Genomic DNA, 14,061 nt, shown 5'->3' on the forward strand with positions numbered 1-14,061 from the left:
CAGCAGTTCCAAGAAGGCTCCACACCCATTTGCACCACTCAGGTCTTCTAGCCCAACCCCCTGCTCAGGCAGGAGACCCTGCATCATGCTAGGCAAATGGTTGTCCTTAAAAGCCTCCAATGTTGGAGCGCCCACAACTTCTGAAGGCAAGCTGTTCAAATGATTAACTGCTCTTACTGCCAGGAAATTTCCCCTTAGTTCTAATTTGCTTTTCTCTTTGATTAGTCTCCATCCATTTGTCTCCATCCATTCCTTCTTGTCCTGCCCTCAGGTGGCTTAAAGGATAGAATAACAGAATTACAGAAAAACAAAAGTTGTGTAGTCCAACCCTTTGCTCAAACAGGAGACCACATACCAGTGATGGTTAATCTCTTTGGTGCCGAGTGCCTGTTGTTGTGACTCCAGCCTTCAAACCTGGCCCTATGTGCAAAAATGACTCCGAAAATGAAGGGGAAGGGCTGGTAAGGCTTACCTCGGGAGCACCGATTCCTTTGGCTCGGCTCCAGGAGCCAGAACCAGACCAGTCGGAGGACGTAATGAGGCCGTCATCCCCTGATTCCTCCCTTCCCCAGGCTACGCCTTCAGACCCAGCTGATAATAATAATCAAGCTTGGATTAACCCACGCTTCAGAAGATTAGAGAGGCGGTGTCATCAAAAGGAAGGGTGGGGCAGGAGCCCCACCCCACAGGATATATAAGGAGCTTTGAGACTGCTCTCACTCCACGGGAAGCAAAAGTTTAGCTGAACCATTTCAAAAAGAGCTGAAAGTCTTGCTACGTGAGTCATTTGTTTGAACTTTGGCAGGCAGCTGCGATTTCTCTGCCAGGACTGATAAGAGCCGTGAATCCACTGGCTGAAGGCCAGCTCGTGGGTCTGAAGTGGGGAAGGAGACAGAACAGTGCCCAAAGCGCGTGTGCACATGAATGCACACGCGTGTGCCCGAACCGATTTCAGTGGTGAAATCCAATTTTTTTTACTATAGGTTCTGTGGCCATGGTTTGGTGGGCATGGTTTGGCTTGGTGGGCGTGGCAGGGGAAGAATATTGCAAGAACTCCATTCCCATCCAGCCAGAGGTGGTATTTGCCGGTTCTCCGAACTACTCAAAATTTCCACTACTGGTTCTGCAGAACCTGTCAGAACATGCTGTATTTCACCCCTGGAGCGCCCCTGTGCATGTGCCTCACCCCCACAACCCATTTTGGCTTCCAGGTCAGTGCAGAAGGCTGTCCAGGCTGAAAACAGGGTGCGGAGGAGCCTTGCACGGTTCCCCCGTAGCCCGTTTTGGTTTCCAGGTTGGTGCGGGCATGCGCTGCGCTGCAGAGACCCGAAGAACAACTGGCTGGTGGGAGACATGCATGGATGCGCGGTGGAGCTGGGCTGGGGCGATGGCTGGCGTTCCCGCAGAGAGGGCTCTGCGTGCCATTGGTGCATATACCATTTCAGACAAATGGCTGACTTAAAAACTTCCAATGTTGGAGCACTTGCAACTTCTGGTGGCAAGCTGTTCCACTGGTTAATTGTTCTCACTGTCAGGAAATTTTCTCTTCAGTTCTAAATTGCTTCTCTCCTTGATGTGTGTTTCTACCCATTGCTTCTTGTCCTGCCTTCAGGTGCTTTGGAGAATAAATTGACCCCCCCTCTTCTTTGGGGCAGCCCCACAAATATTGGAAGACTGCTATCATGTCTTGTGTTGTAAATGTTGTACCTTGATGAACGTATCTTTTATGTACACTGAGAGCATATGCACCAAAGAGAAATTCCTTGTGTGTCCAATCACACTTGGCCAATAAAATTCTATTCTATTCTATTCTATTCTTAGTCCTTTTCATTAAATTAGACATTGGGTAGTCTCATTTAATGAAGAGAAGGATTAGGGGGTAACAGCAAAGATTCCCCTCAACCCCCCTCTTCTTCAGACCCCCCCTTTCTTCTTAGTGACTGACTTAATGGCCACTAAATCAATCGGAATAGAGCTGGAAGGGACCTCGGAGGTCTTCTAGTCCGACCCTCTCCCTGCTCAGGCAGAAAACCCTATACCTGGGTTTGTGATACATTGTCGTCACGTGACGTATCGTAACTTTTCACCCCTTTGCTAAGATGGGGGAGGACGTGATCAGAGCACGACACATCCGGCCTTCCCTATACTATTTCGGACAAATGAATGTCCAGACTCTTCTTCAAAACCTCCAGTAATGGAGCACCCACAACTTCTGGAGGCAAGCTGTCCCACTGGTTAATTGTCCTATTATGAAATTTCTCCTTAATTCTGGGTTGCTTCTCTCCTTAATTAGTTTCTGTCCATTGTTTCTTGACTTGCCTTCAGGTGCTTTGGAAAATATATTGACCCCCCGCTCTTCTTTGGGGCAGCTCCTTGAAGAGCACCAGGAGGCTCCAGCTATTCCAGAATGCGGCTGCGCGGGTGATAGGGGAGCACCTCATTGCTCCCACATAACACCTATCCTGCGCGGCCTGCACTGGCTGCCGGTAGCCTTCCGGGTGCAATTCAAGGTGCTGGTTATCACCTTTAAAGCGCTCCATGGCTTAGGACAGGGCTATTTACGAGACCGCCTTCTGCCACCGATTGCCTCCCAACGACCTGTGCGCTCCCACAGAGCGGGCCTCCTCAGGGTGCCGTCGACCAAACAATGTCGGCTGGCGGCCCCCAGGGGGAGAGCCTTCTCTGTGGCGGCACCGGCCCTTTGGAATGCGTTGCCTTCGGGGTTGCGCCAACTCCCCGACCTCCGGATCTTCAAACGTGAACTTAAGACCTTGTTATTCCATCGTGTGGGACTGGCCTAAGTGAAATTTTAAATTGTAATTTTAAATGGGTTTTATGTCGGTCTATGACCGTTTTAGTTGATTTGGCCTACTAAATATTTCGTTTTAATTCTGTTTTTAAATTTGTTGTTTGTATTCTGTGTTTTTAATATGGCTGTAAACCGCCCTGAGTCCTTCGGGAGAAGGGCGGTACAGAAATTAAATTATAAATAAATAAATAAATAAATAAAAAATACTGGAAGACTGCTATCATGTCCCTCCTAGTTCTTCTTTTCATTAAACTATACATACTCAATTCCAGCAACCGTTCTTCATATGTTTTAGCCTCCAGTCCCCTCATCATCGTTGTTGCTGTTCTCTGCACTCTTTCGTGGGGAGTCCCAGTAGTGGGATTCAATTTTTTTTTTACTACTGGTTCTGTGGGTGTGGCTTGGTGTGGGTCAGGTGGCTGGGTGGGCGTGGCCAGGTCAACGTCACTCACGGCAAGGTGGGGTGGCACCGGGTGACCGGGGGGCAGGGCCAGCCAGAACTGGTATTTCCGTGGTTCTCCGAACGGGTTAAAATTTCCGCTAGCGGTTCTTCCGAACCGGTCCAAACCGACTGAAAGTGATGGGGACCGAAAGCGGACGCAGAAATGATGCCGCCAGACCGACTGTTGTAAACAAGGTTTTATTGGAAGGGAGATTTTGCTCTCTTGAGTGATACAGAGAATCTGTTACTGCTATTGCATGCAGGAACACAAAGATGAAAAAAATGACCAGGTTGGTTGGAGGGTGGGTGAGTGGGTGGGATAACTTGCATTCTACGAGACCCCCTTCCCCCCAAAGGCCACATGCGCCCCACACTTTATATATATACAGTGTGCTTTCTCGTCTCCATGGGGGAAGGGCCGTTGCCCGGGGAGGGGCGGGGAAGAAATTCAGGGTCGACGACAACCTCTGAGCCCACGATAGAGCTACAATCACCCCCTCCCGTCGAACATGAAAACCTGGGGGCGGGGTTCATCCCCGCCCAAATTCCACCAGGTTAATCTGCATCCCCCCCCCAAAAAATGACTTCCTTCTGTTTTACCCAAAACTCAAGATATTGAAATAGATCCGATCAATCCCGTTCCTACAGTGGTCCATCTGATACCCTTGGTGGGACACTCACTAAGGATGGGGTGGGAGGGTAAAAGGTTAAAAACCCACCCGTACACACCTGCTGTTCCCAGCTGTTGTCCCCCGGTGGAGATACACTGCCCTGAGACATGGAGGTTTCACGCAGCCCCAATGCGCGCAGGGGTGGAAGCACGGTCCTGCCAAATTGGTTCGAATCCCTTCCGTCGGTGTTTAGATCAATGTGGCTCCACCTCTAGCAACTTTAAAGGTGTTGAAGTCCACACGTCTTAAAGTTGGCGAGGTAGGAGAAACCTCGGTTTACAACTTAGCGTGGAGAGGTCCTGCTTTCCGCTGTGTCAGTTCCCAGGACGACTGTCAGAAAGGACAGGCGGACATAGTTGTGGGAAAACAACTTTGCATCCACCGAAGCTGTGAAGTTGTGTTAGCAAAGGCTGGGAGGGAGGCAGTTGAGGAGGGAACGGCTGAATTCACACAATCTCCTAGTCCTAATGGGGTTAAACCCGCCTCAACGGAGATTCAGGTAGTCCTCAACGTACGACCGCCATTGAGCCCCGTTGGACGACTTGTCTTGCCACTCGGTTTAGCGACTCATGGCAGTGGTTAAGCTAGTAAGACGGTCATTAAGCGAATTGGGTTTCCCACCTTGATTTCACAAAAGGGGTCGCGTGACCCACCCAACCCCGGCACATGCAACCATCGTAAATGTGCGTCTGTTGCCAAGCATTCAAATGTCAATCACGCGACTGTGGGGATGCGGCAATGGTTGTTAAGCGTAAAAAATGGCCGTCAGTCACTTTTTTCAGTGCCGTTGAACGATCTCTGAGTGAACTGTTGTAAATCGAGGACTTACTTGTATAAGGGCCGCTCCTTTAATTCTCTATGATTGTTTCAAGGGGTGCTGGCTGGGGAATTCTGGGAGTCGAAGTCCACCCCTTTTAAAGTCACTGAAGTTGAGAAATTCTGACTTTAGGGCTCTACCAACCATGACTGAAAGCAGATAAGACCTGCGATTTGGGTTCAAGCAGTGATGTTTGAATGACTCTAGTACAGGTAGTCCTCGACTTACAACTGTTGTGACCCTTCCAAGTTACACCGTCACTGAAAAAAAGTGACTTACCGACCACTTTTCATAGTTTCAATGGCAGCTACATCCCCGTGGTCACGCGATCCAAATTTCAACGCTCGGCAACTGACTCATAGGCATGACGTTCGCAGAGTCCCGGGGGTGTAGGCGTGTGTCGCGCGATTCCCCTTTTGCGACCTTCTGACAGCCAAAGTCAACGGGGGGAAACCAGATTCCTTTAACAACCGCGATTACTAACTTATCAGCGGCAGCCTTTCGCCCCACAACGGTGGCAAGGAAGATCGTAAAATGGAGCGAAACTCACAGAACGGATGTCTCGCTTGGCCGCAGACATTTTGGGCTCAATTGTGGTCGTACGCCGAGTTTCTTTCTTGTACCTAATGTATATAGGGGTCCGCAGGGGTTCAGGAGAACCTCTAGCTAAGATTCTGTGCAGTTCGGAGAACCCCCAAATCCCACTCCTGGCTGGCCCCGCCCACCCCTCCCTGATCCTCCCCATTCAGCCCATTTTGGCAGTGCATGCGGAGGCTCTGGGAGGGTGAAAAACAGGGCTAACGGAAGTTTGGGAAGGAGCTCTGGAGGCCCTCCAGAGGCCCTCCAGAGCCTGGGGAGGCTGTTTTTGCCCTCCAAGGGGATCAAGAAAAACCTCCAGAGCCCAGGGAGGGCAAACCCTCCCCCCAATCATGGTGCAGGAGGCTGACTAGGCCACGGCCACCCAGCAGTCGGGCAGAGAACCCCTTGCTAAAATTTTTGAAGCCCACCCCTGGATGTATACATCTGCAAATGAGAAAGAAACGGGGTGTGCACTTTAAGAATTACGGCGGGGGCTTAGCTATCGGAGGTTTGGGAAAGTACTGGGGCGGGTGGGAGTTCCCGCCCTTGTCCAACCACCTCATGTGAAGTCCATGCCTCCGACATTCAGATGTGTTAAGTCCCATGAATGATTAAGCAAGTTGTGTGAATGACCAAAGGGGCCTTCCTGGAAGGAAGGGAGGACACAGTCTGCTCTCCTGTACAGGACGCAAAACCTTGTGACTATCAAAGAGAAGATACTTTATCTTCTGCCTTGGTTCTGCACATCCCTTCTACCGTCTGTATGCAGCTGCCAAGCTCTCCTTTAAAAATAACTAAATCCAAGAATGAAGATGGAAGAACAGGACAGAAGACAATATTGACTGCCCAAGGAGCTCCATGGAAGCCAGTTCTGTCAGAGTTCCATGGGACTTCCATGGAGTGCACAGAACTTCCACGGAGTGCATGGAGCTTCCACAGAGTGTATGGAATTGCCATGGAGAGTATGGAACTTCCACGGAGTGTATGGAATTGCCATGGGGTGCGCAGAACTTCCATGGAGAGCATGGAACTTCCACGGAGTGTATGGAATTGTCATGGGGTGCGCAGAACTTCCATGGAGAGCATGGAACTTCCACGGAGTGTATGGAATTGTCATGGGGTGCGCAGAACTTCCATGGAGAGCATGGAACTTCACAGAGGGTATGGAATTGTCATGGGGTGTGCAGAACTTCCATGGAGAGCATGGAACTTCACAGAGGGTATGGAATTGTCATGGGGTGCGCAGAACTTCCATGGAGTGTATGGAACTTCCAGAGTGTATGGAATTGCCATGAGTGCGCAGAATTTCCATGGAGAGCATGGAACTTCCAGAGTGTATGGAATTGCCATGAGGTACGCAGAACTTCCATGGAGTGCATGGAACTTCCAGAGTGTATGAAATTGCCGTGGAGAGCATGGAACCTCCACAGAGTGCACTGAACTCTCACAGTTTATAGAACATCCCCAAACAATCCCATCCATGTCACAGTCCTGGAACTTTTACAGAACTTCCACGGAGCGCGTGGAACTTCCACGAAGCCCACCGGACTTTCAGGGAGCGCACGGAACTTTCTTTCACAGAGTGCACAGGGCTTCCACGGATTGCATGGAACCTTTATGAGGTGCGTGGCACTTCCGTGCATGCCCTTCCACGGAGCGTACAGAACTTCCAAGGAATGCATAGCACTTTCCTGGAGTGCAGAGACAGGACACGGAGCTGCAGTCAACCTTCCCTTCCGACATCCCAAGGCTCAGCAAACGGCTTGCTAAAGTGTCCCAGTCCTTTGGAAACCCAGAGTGAAACCAGCGTACCTCCGCCTCCTCGCTTTTGTAATTTGATAAAACCCATTCAACAAACAGCTTGTTCGAATCAGACCAAGCTGGCCAACGCACCCTCTGTCTTCTAAATGGTTCACGTAACACAGCTAAAACAGGGTTGGCTAGTTTACTTTCCGGCTGTGGGGCAAACCCAGAATTTTGTTCTCTAAAGAAGAGTTCAGGGATTGGCAGCTTTAGCATGTTGTGCGAACTCAACCCAAGCGACTTGGTAAGAAATGGCATTTTAAAAAGCTGGAAACCCTTTCAAGGTGGGCTTCCAGTCGGGACTGCTGAAAGCTAGGGTGACTTTTCCAGCCTGACCCACTTCTCTCCCATCACAATCAGCCTTTCCGCCGGCCGTGGAACACCCAGGAATTCTGAGCTGGTGTGACTGGAGTCCAACTTTTGCAGTGATGGGACCCACATGTAGCACCAAGGAGAAGGGGAGTTGTGGGGGGTCTCTTCTCCCCAGAAAGTTCTTGTTCCTAGAGAGGAACAGCAGCCCTGCAGGAGCTCAGGAAGTGCGGTTCACTTCTGTGCGTGTTGGCGTGCGTGGAACCCGCTGGAACCACGTCAAAAACAGGAAGAGGAAAAAAACAAAACGGACAATGGTAATTTTTGGAGAACTCTTTCACAGTCCGAAACAGAACCACCCCCACCCTTCCAGAGCCAAAAAGAAAAAGAAAAAAGAAAAAAAAAAGGGGGGGAGAGAATGAGTAAAGAAACCAGGAGGACTACCCCCAATGCTTTGTGCAGCCTTCCTGTTCCTTTTTTCCTTAGCAGCAGATAATCGTTGCAGCTCGTTTCACGATCGCTGTTCCTTCCTGACTTACCCACAGTACCTTTGCCCACATGCGGGTGGGTGGGGCAGTGCCCGGGCCTGCCCCTACCTGCCCACCCCCTCAGGGAGGAGGAGGAGTTTTGCAAAGGCAAGGAAGAATCCAATGAGGAAGCGCCAGGATGAAGAGAACCCCAAAAACACACACACACACACACACACGAAGAAAAGAACCTCCTTTTTTTGTATCTCGCGCAGATCTGGAACGCTTGGGAAGTGGGGCATTCCGGTCCCTCCAGGCCACCTACGGGGGAATCAAGCATCTCTCACTGTCGTTTTCCTGCTTTGCTCTTCCTCCTCCTCCTCCTCCTCTTCCTCTCTGCAGCAAAACCCCACCCCTCGTGTGAGGAAGAAGGTTACCAAGCCAAGCCACACACCCCTGACCAGCCCTATTTGACCGAAGACGGAGTCCGCTCTGCGCCACTGTATTTCAAGAGATGACTGTAGTCTGTGAGGGTGTGATGAGGTCCCGGTGTCGATGTCCGCTGGGCTCGGGCGTGGGTGGTCTGACCTTCCCCGCTGTTGAACGTGTGGGTGCGCCTGAGGTGAGCGCTTCCCTTGCTGCCCATGCTGTTACTATTGAAGTTCAGCTTCTCAGGATTCCACTGATTGCCCGTGTCCCCGGTCGGAGCGGATACAACCCGCCGCCGATCCGGGCTGTCGTGCGGCGTGATCGGCAGCTCGCTGCCGTATGAGCTCCGAGTCCCACAAGGTCGATGTGCCAGCGGGCCTGGCTGTGACTGGATGCTTCTTGGTCCCTCGCCACCGCTAACCGGGAGATAACGCATGTCTAGCGAGAGGTCTGCTCCTTCGCTGTCCAGTTCTTGGTCCATCAACACGGACTGGCAAGAAATGGGGATGACTCGTCCGGAACTCAGGTGCGACGGCACCGGGGTGTGTCCCGTGTGGAGAAGGATAACTGAGGACGGGGGTTCTCCTCCGCGCAGGGAAGCGTTAATGAGATTGTGGCTGTATTCCCAGCTGCACGGCTTGGGGTACCGCTTTTGTTGCAAGGGGGTCTGCTCCGGGGTGGGGAGTACCCCTGAATCGAGGTCATGCTGACCCATCTTAATCAGTCCTTTGGGCCACCCATTCTGCATGAGCGGAGCCAACAAGTTCTCCGGTTGGCCGCCGGGTCCCCGAGACCGCCGATCTCCCAGCCGGCTGACGCTGACCACGGATTCTCCGTGCGCGAGGATGTTTTCCTTGTCTCTGCGGCGGGCCAGTTCCTTACGGTCTCGATGTCCGATGAACCAGCACACGCTAAAGCCCGAGATCACGGCTCCGATGACGAAGGCAGCCACAGAAGAAATGACCAGCAAGTTGACAGACACCAGCCCGTTAGGTTCATCCACAAAGCTTTCCGTTACCAGGCCTGTAGGAATAACATAGAATAATAGGGTTGGAAGGGGCCTTGGAGGTCTTCTAGTCCAGGGGTCTCCAACCTTGGTCCCTTTAAGATTTGTGGACTTCAACTCCCAGAGTCCCTCAGCCAGCAAAGCTGGCTGAGGAACTCTGGGAGTTGAAGTCCACAAGTCTTAAAGGGACCAAGGTTGGAGACCCCTGTTCTAGTCCAACCCCCTGCTCAAGCAGGAGACCCTGCATCATTCTGGACAAATGGTTGTCCAATTTCTTGTTAAAAACCTTCAGTGTTGGAGCACCCACAACTTCTGGTGGCAAGCTTTTCCCCGGATTAATTGTTCTCACTGTTGGGAAATTTTTCCTTAGTTCTAAGTTTGACCTCTCTTTCATGACTTTCTCATCCTGCCTTCAGGTGCTTTGGAGAATAGGTCAACCCCAGGGGTGAAATCTAAATTTTTTTGCTACCTACTCTGTGGGTGTGGCTTGGTGGGTGGGTGTGTCCTGTGACTGAGTGGGCGTAGCCAACTCAATGTCACTCACAGCCATGCGTCTTGTATTTTTGTGGAACGCAACACCAGGTTCCAGCTCAGGCCAGGAGGAGGAGCTAACAAGGCCTCCCTCTCCCGGACCCTCCTCCTCCCTGGCAACGCCTCACGTTCCAGCTGCTGAAGATCAATCCTGGATTGACCCGAGGCAGCAACGAAAAGGTAAGCGTGCACAGCAAAGGAAGAGGTGTGGCAGGCCCAGAGACTGCTGAGTCACTGAGCCACAACCCACAGGGGATAAAAGCAGGTGGAGTTGCCATCTGGCCCTTGTGACGGACAAAAAGCTACCAAGTGTGAACTGCAGATCAGTCATTTGGGAATTAAAAGGCCTGGACTGTGCAAAGGATTTTTCTGTGAGCTCTTGGCAACAGATTTTGGACACCTGGGCTTCTGCCTCCATAAGAGAAAAGGAACTCGGAACTTGGCAGGCCTTTGCACTGTCGCTGCCAAGTCTGTCATCCACTACAGAAAGTCAGGTCTGTTGTAAATATAAAGGACTGTGGGACACGCGTCTCTGCGTCTTCTCTGTGAGGTGGGGAGAGGGACAGAACACAGTCTGACTCAGCAAAAACTGATAGACTTGACTTGTAGAGTGGTGCTCACCTTCACAGTCACCGAGGTAAGAGGTCTTGATGCCACCAATATCTTGTTCGAATGCCAGCCTGTAAATTTGCAGAGAGGGAATTGTAAACGTTTATTGACATTTATTTTATTTATTTTAATTTTACTTATTTAGCGTATTTCTATGCCACCCATCTCAGCTGAATGCCTCCGAGCAGTTTACAACGGAAAATGTGGAATTGTATAAAATCTCTTAATATATCCATAAAGGGGGGGGGGCTTGGTGCTCTCTCAGCTTGGTTGTTTTCGGGGAGATGTTTCATGACCCAACTAGGGAACATCATCAGTCTAGGAGGGAGCGGGGTTTGTTGGGAGGAGGAGGAAGAGGAGGAGGACTGTGGGGTCCTTGGTGTTCCCTGAGCTTGGTTGTTTTTGTCAGTGTATGCGAGTTCATGACTTGGAAGAGACATAGCAACAGGTCAGCCAATGGGGACTGTTTGGTAACTGAAACAGTAGTTGTTGTTGTGTGAGCCACAAGAGGCAGTCTGGAGCCTGGGCGTGGCTTAACTGTTCTGTATATTAGAGCTAGAGAGCAATGGCATTACTTGCTTCCACTGCTAGCTTCTATTAAAGGTAAAGGTTTTCTTTGCACATATGTGCTGGTTGTTGCCGACTCTAGGGGGCGGTGCTCATCTCCGTTTCAAAGCCGAAGAGCCAGCGCTGTCCGAAGACGTCTCCGTGGTCATGTGGCCGGCATGACTCAACGCCAAAGGCGCACGGAACGCTGTTCCCTTCCCACCAAAGGGGGTCCCTATTTTTTCTACTTGCATTTTTAGGTGCTTTCGAAACTGCTAGGTTGGCAGAAGCTGGGACAAGTCACGGGAGCTCAGCCCGTTACACGGCAGCACTAGGGATTCGAACGCGTATCCAATTTGCGCTTCCATTTTGTACTTGCTCCTTCTTCTCTCTACCAAGTTGGAAAAGCCTGCATGGGTATCGTATGACCTGCGTTATGTGTTCTATTATTGGATATAAAGAAGTTTCTTATATAAATGAATCCTGCTGAAACATTTACCTGCGTGTGTTTGTTGGATGTGCTGCAGCAAACCCTTGACAGTTTTCTTGCAGAAGTTTTACGGCCCAGCTAGGGAACATCAGTCTAGAAGGGAGTGGGGTTTGTTGGGAAGAGGAGGAGGAGGAGGAGGAGGAGGAGGAGGAGGAGGAGGAGGAGGAGGAGGAGGAGGAGGAGGAGAAGGAGGAGGACTGTGGGGTCCTTGGTGCTCTCTGAACTTGGTTGTTTTCTGGCAGACATTTCATGACCCAACTATAAGGTGACCAGATGTCCCGCTTTTGGTGGGACAGTCCCACTTTTTAATAATTTGTCCCGTGTTTCAAAAAAGTCCCGATTTTTAAAAATTTATTTTTTTAAAAAAATGTCCCACCTTCAGACGCAGTCTCCATTCACTCCCATTCTGAAAATGGGATGCGGCAACGCAAGAGGAGGAGGAGGAGGAGGAGGCGGAGGCGGGAGAGTGGGTGTTACAGACGTCAAGCGGCATCTCTCCTCTGCCCGCTCTTGCGAGATTGCCCGCTCTCACGAGAGCGGGCGGAGGAGAGACACCGCTTGACCGCCTGCCGGAGGCTTCCTGGAAGAGCTGAGAAGGTGCCTGGAAGAGCCGAGAGCCGAGACGAGAGCCGAGCCTGCCTGGTAGAGCCGAGAAGCAGTGCAGCCGCCGCACCTCCTCCTTCAGCCCGGTGGCGAGACCCAGCGTGCATGCGCAGCCCCCACCCCCACATCAATGGTGTCCCGCTTTGCCATCGCTGAAATCTGGTCACTTTACCCAACTAGGGAACATCATCAGCCTAGAAGGGAGTGGGGTTTGTTAGGAAGAGGAGGAGGAGGAGGGATGCCCCATAGCAAGGCCCTCCAAATCCTCAGAATACCTGGTGTTGCGTTCCACAAAAATACAAGACCCTTCAGGTGTCCATCCACAGTATGGATCGTTGCTGGCCAAACAATTCCTGAAGGACAGAAGACAAACAAGACATAATGAGGAGGTGACTCGAACCCAGATGAAGGAAGAGATCCAGCTGGAAACGCCTGCCAAAGCCTCCCTCTCCCCGCCCCCCCCCCCACCTTGAGCAAGGATCCTCTCACCACCCACGGAGTTTGATGCTTTGCAACTTTGCAAACTGGCCTTCGGTTCCGGTCCGTGAAGGCAGCGGCTGGCAGAATGACAGACTTCTCCATCAAAGATCACCCTGGGCACAGGGGTCAAGCGGTCTCTGGCAGGGTTTGTGGAAGACCTTCTAATGAGCTACGGATGGGTCAACTATTTTATTTCACGATTTCATGATTTCATTTCATTTTATGTTATTTATCATTATTTATTTGTTTTCTTTATTTTATTTATCCATCATCTATCTATATCACCTCTCTATCATATCTCTCTCTCTATCTCTCTATCTCTCTATCTCTCTATCTATCTGTCATCTATCTATCTATCTATCTATCTATCTATCTATCTATCTATCTATCTATCTATCTATCCATCCATCCATCCATTGCTTTCTCTCTCTCTCTCTCTCTCTTTCTCTCTCTCTCTCTCTATCTATCTATCTTTCTATCTATCTAATCTATCTATCTATCTATCTATTTCTTTATATCTATCTCTATCTCTATCTATCTATCTATCTATCTATCTATCTATCTATCTATCTATCTATCTCTCTATCTATTTTCTATCTATCTATCTATCTATCTATCTATCTATCTATCTATCTATCTATCTATCTATCTATTTTCTATCTATCTATCTATCTATCTATCTATCTATCTATCTATCTATCTATCTATCTTTCTTTCTTTCTTTCTTTCTTTCTTTCTTTCTATATCATCTATCTATCTATCTATCTATCTATCTATCTATCTATCTATCTATCTATCTATTTACTATCTATCTATCTATCTATCTATCTATCTATCTATCTATCTATCTATCTATCTATCTATCTACCTACCTACCTACCTACCTACCTACCTACCTACCTACCTACCTACCTATCTATCTATCATAATCTGTTTTGTTTTATTTATTTATTTAATATTATATTTTAATTTTATTTGTACCCTGTTTTTTTTTATTTTTCCGAACAATTCAAGGTGGTGAATGTATTTTTATTTATAGGTAGTGCTCACAATTGAGTCCAAAATTTCTGCCGCTCAGCCAGACAGTTGTTAAGTCAGTTTTTGCCCTTCTTTACGACCTTTGTCAGGAGGTCGGAAAAGGGAATCACATGACCTCCGGACCCTGCAACCGTCATAAATACGAATCAGTTGCAACGCGTCTTGAGTTTTGATCACTGACCACGGGGATGCTGCAAGGGTCATAAGTGTGAAAAACGGTCCTAAGTCACTTTTCTCAGCGCCGTTGTAACTTGGAACAGTCACTAAATGAACGTTTGTAAGTCGAGGACTACCTGAGGGGTTGTCCATTGTAACTTCAAACAGTCGCTAAGCATCCGGGCATAAGTCCTGTGCAGGTAGTCCTCGGACTTACGACCACAATTGAGCCCCACATTTCGGTTTCTAAGTGAAACATTTCACAAGTGAATTTTG

At 49.7% G+C, this 14,061-nt stretch overlaps 1 protein-coding gene across 1 annotated transcript in view; it reads right to left on the reverse strand.

Annotated features, from left to right (window-relative positions):
- Positions 1-3,433: 3,433 nt before the first annotated feature.
- SEMA6B (semaphorin 6B) overlaps positions 3,434-14,061 on the reverse strand; it is a 246,084-nt gene continuing 235,456 nt past the window's right edge. The window contains exons 15-17 of the mRNA XM_058163625.1: positions 12,387-12,464; positions 10,485-10,543; positions 3,434-9,349 (exon numbers count right to left, since the gene is read on the reverse strand). Coding sequence (XP_058019608.1) covers positions 8,364-9,349; positions 10,485-10,543; positions 12,387-12,464 — 1,123 coding nt within the window. The 3' untranslated portion in view covers positions 3,434-8,363. The remainder of the gene's footprint in view (positions 9,350-10,484; positions 10,544-12,386; positions 12,465-14,061) is intronic.

This window comes from Ahaetulla prasina, chromosome 1 (assembly GCF_028640845.1).
Source record: "Ahaetulla prasina isolate Xishuangbanna chromosome 1, ASM2864084v1, whole genome shotgun sequence".
In the NCBI taxonomy this organism is placed as follows: domain Eukaryota; kingdom Metazoa; phylum Chordata; class Lepidosauria; order Squamata; family Colubridae; genus Ahaetulla; species Ahaetulla prasina.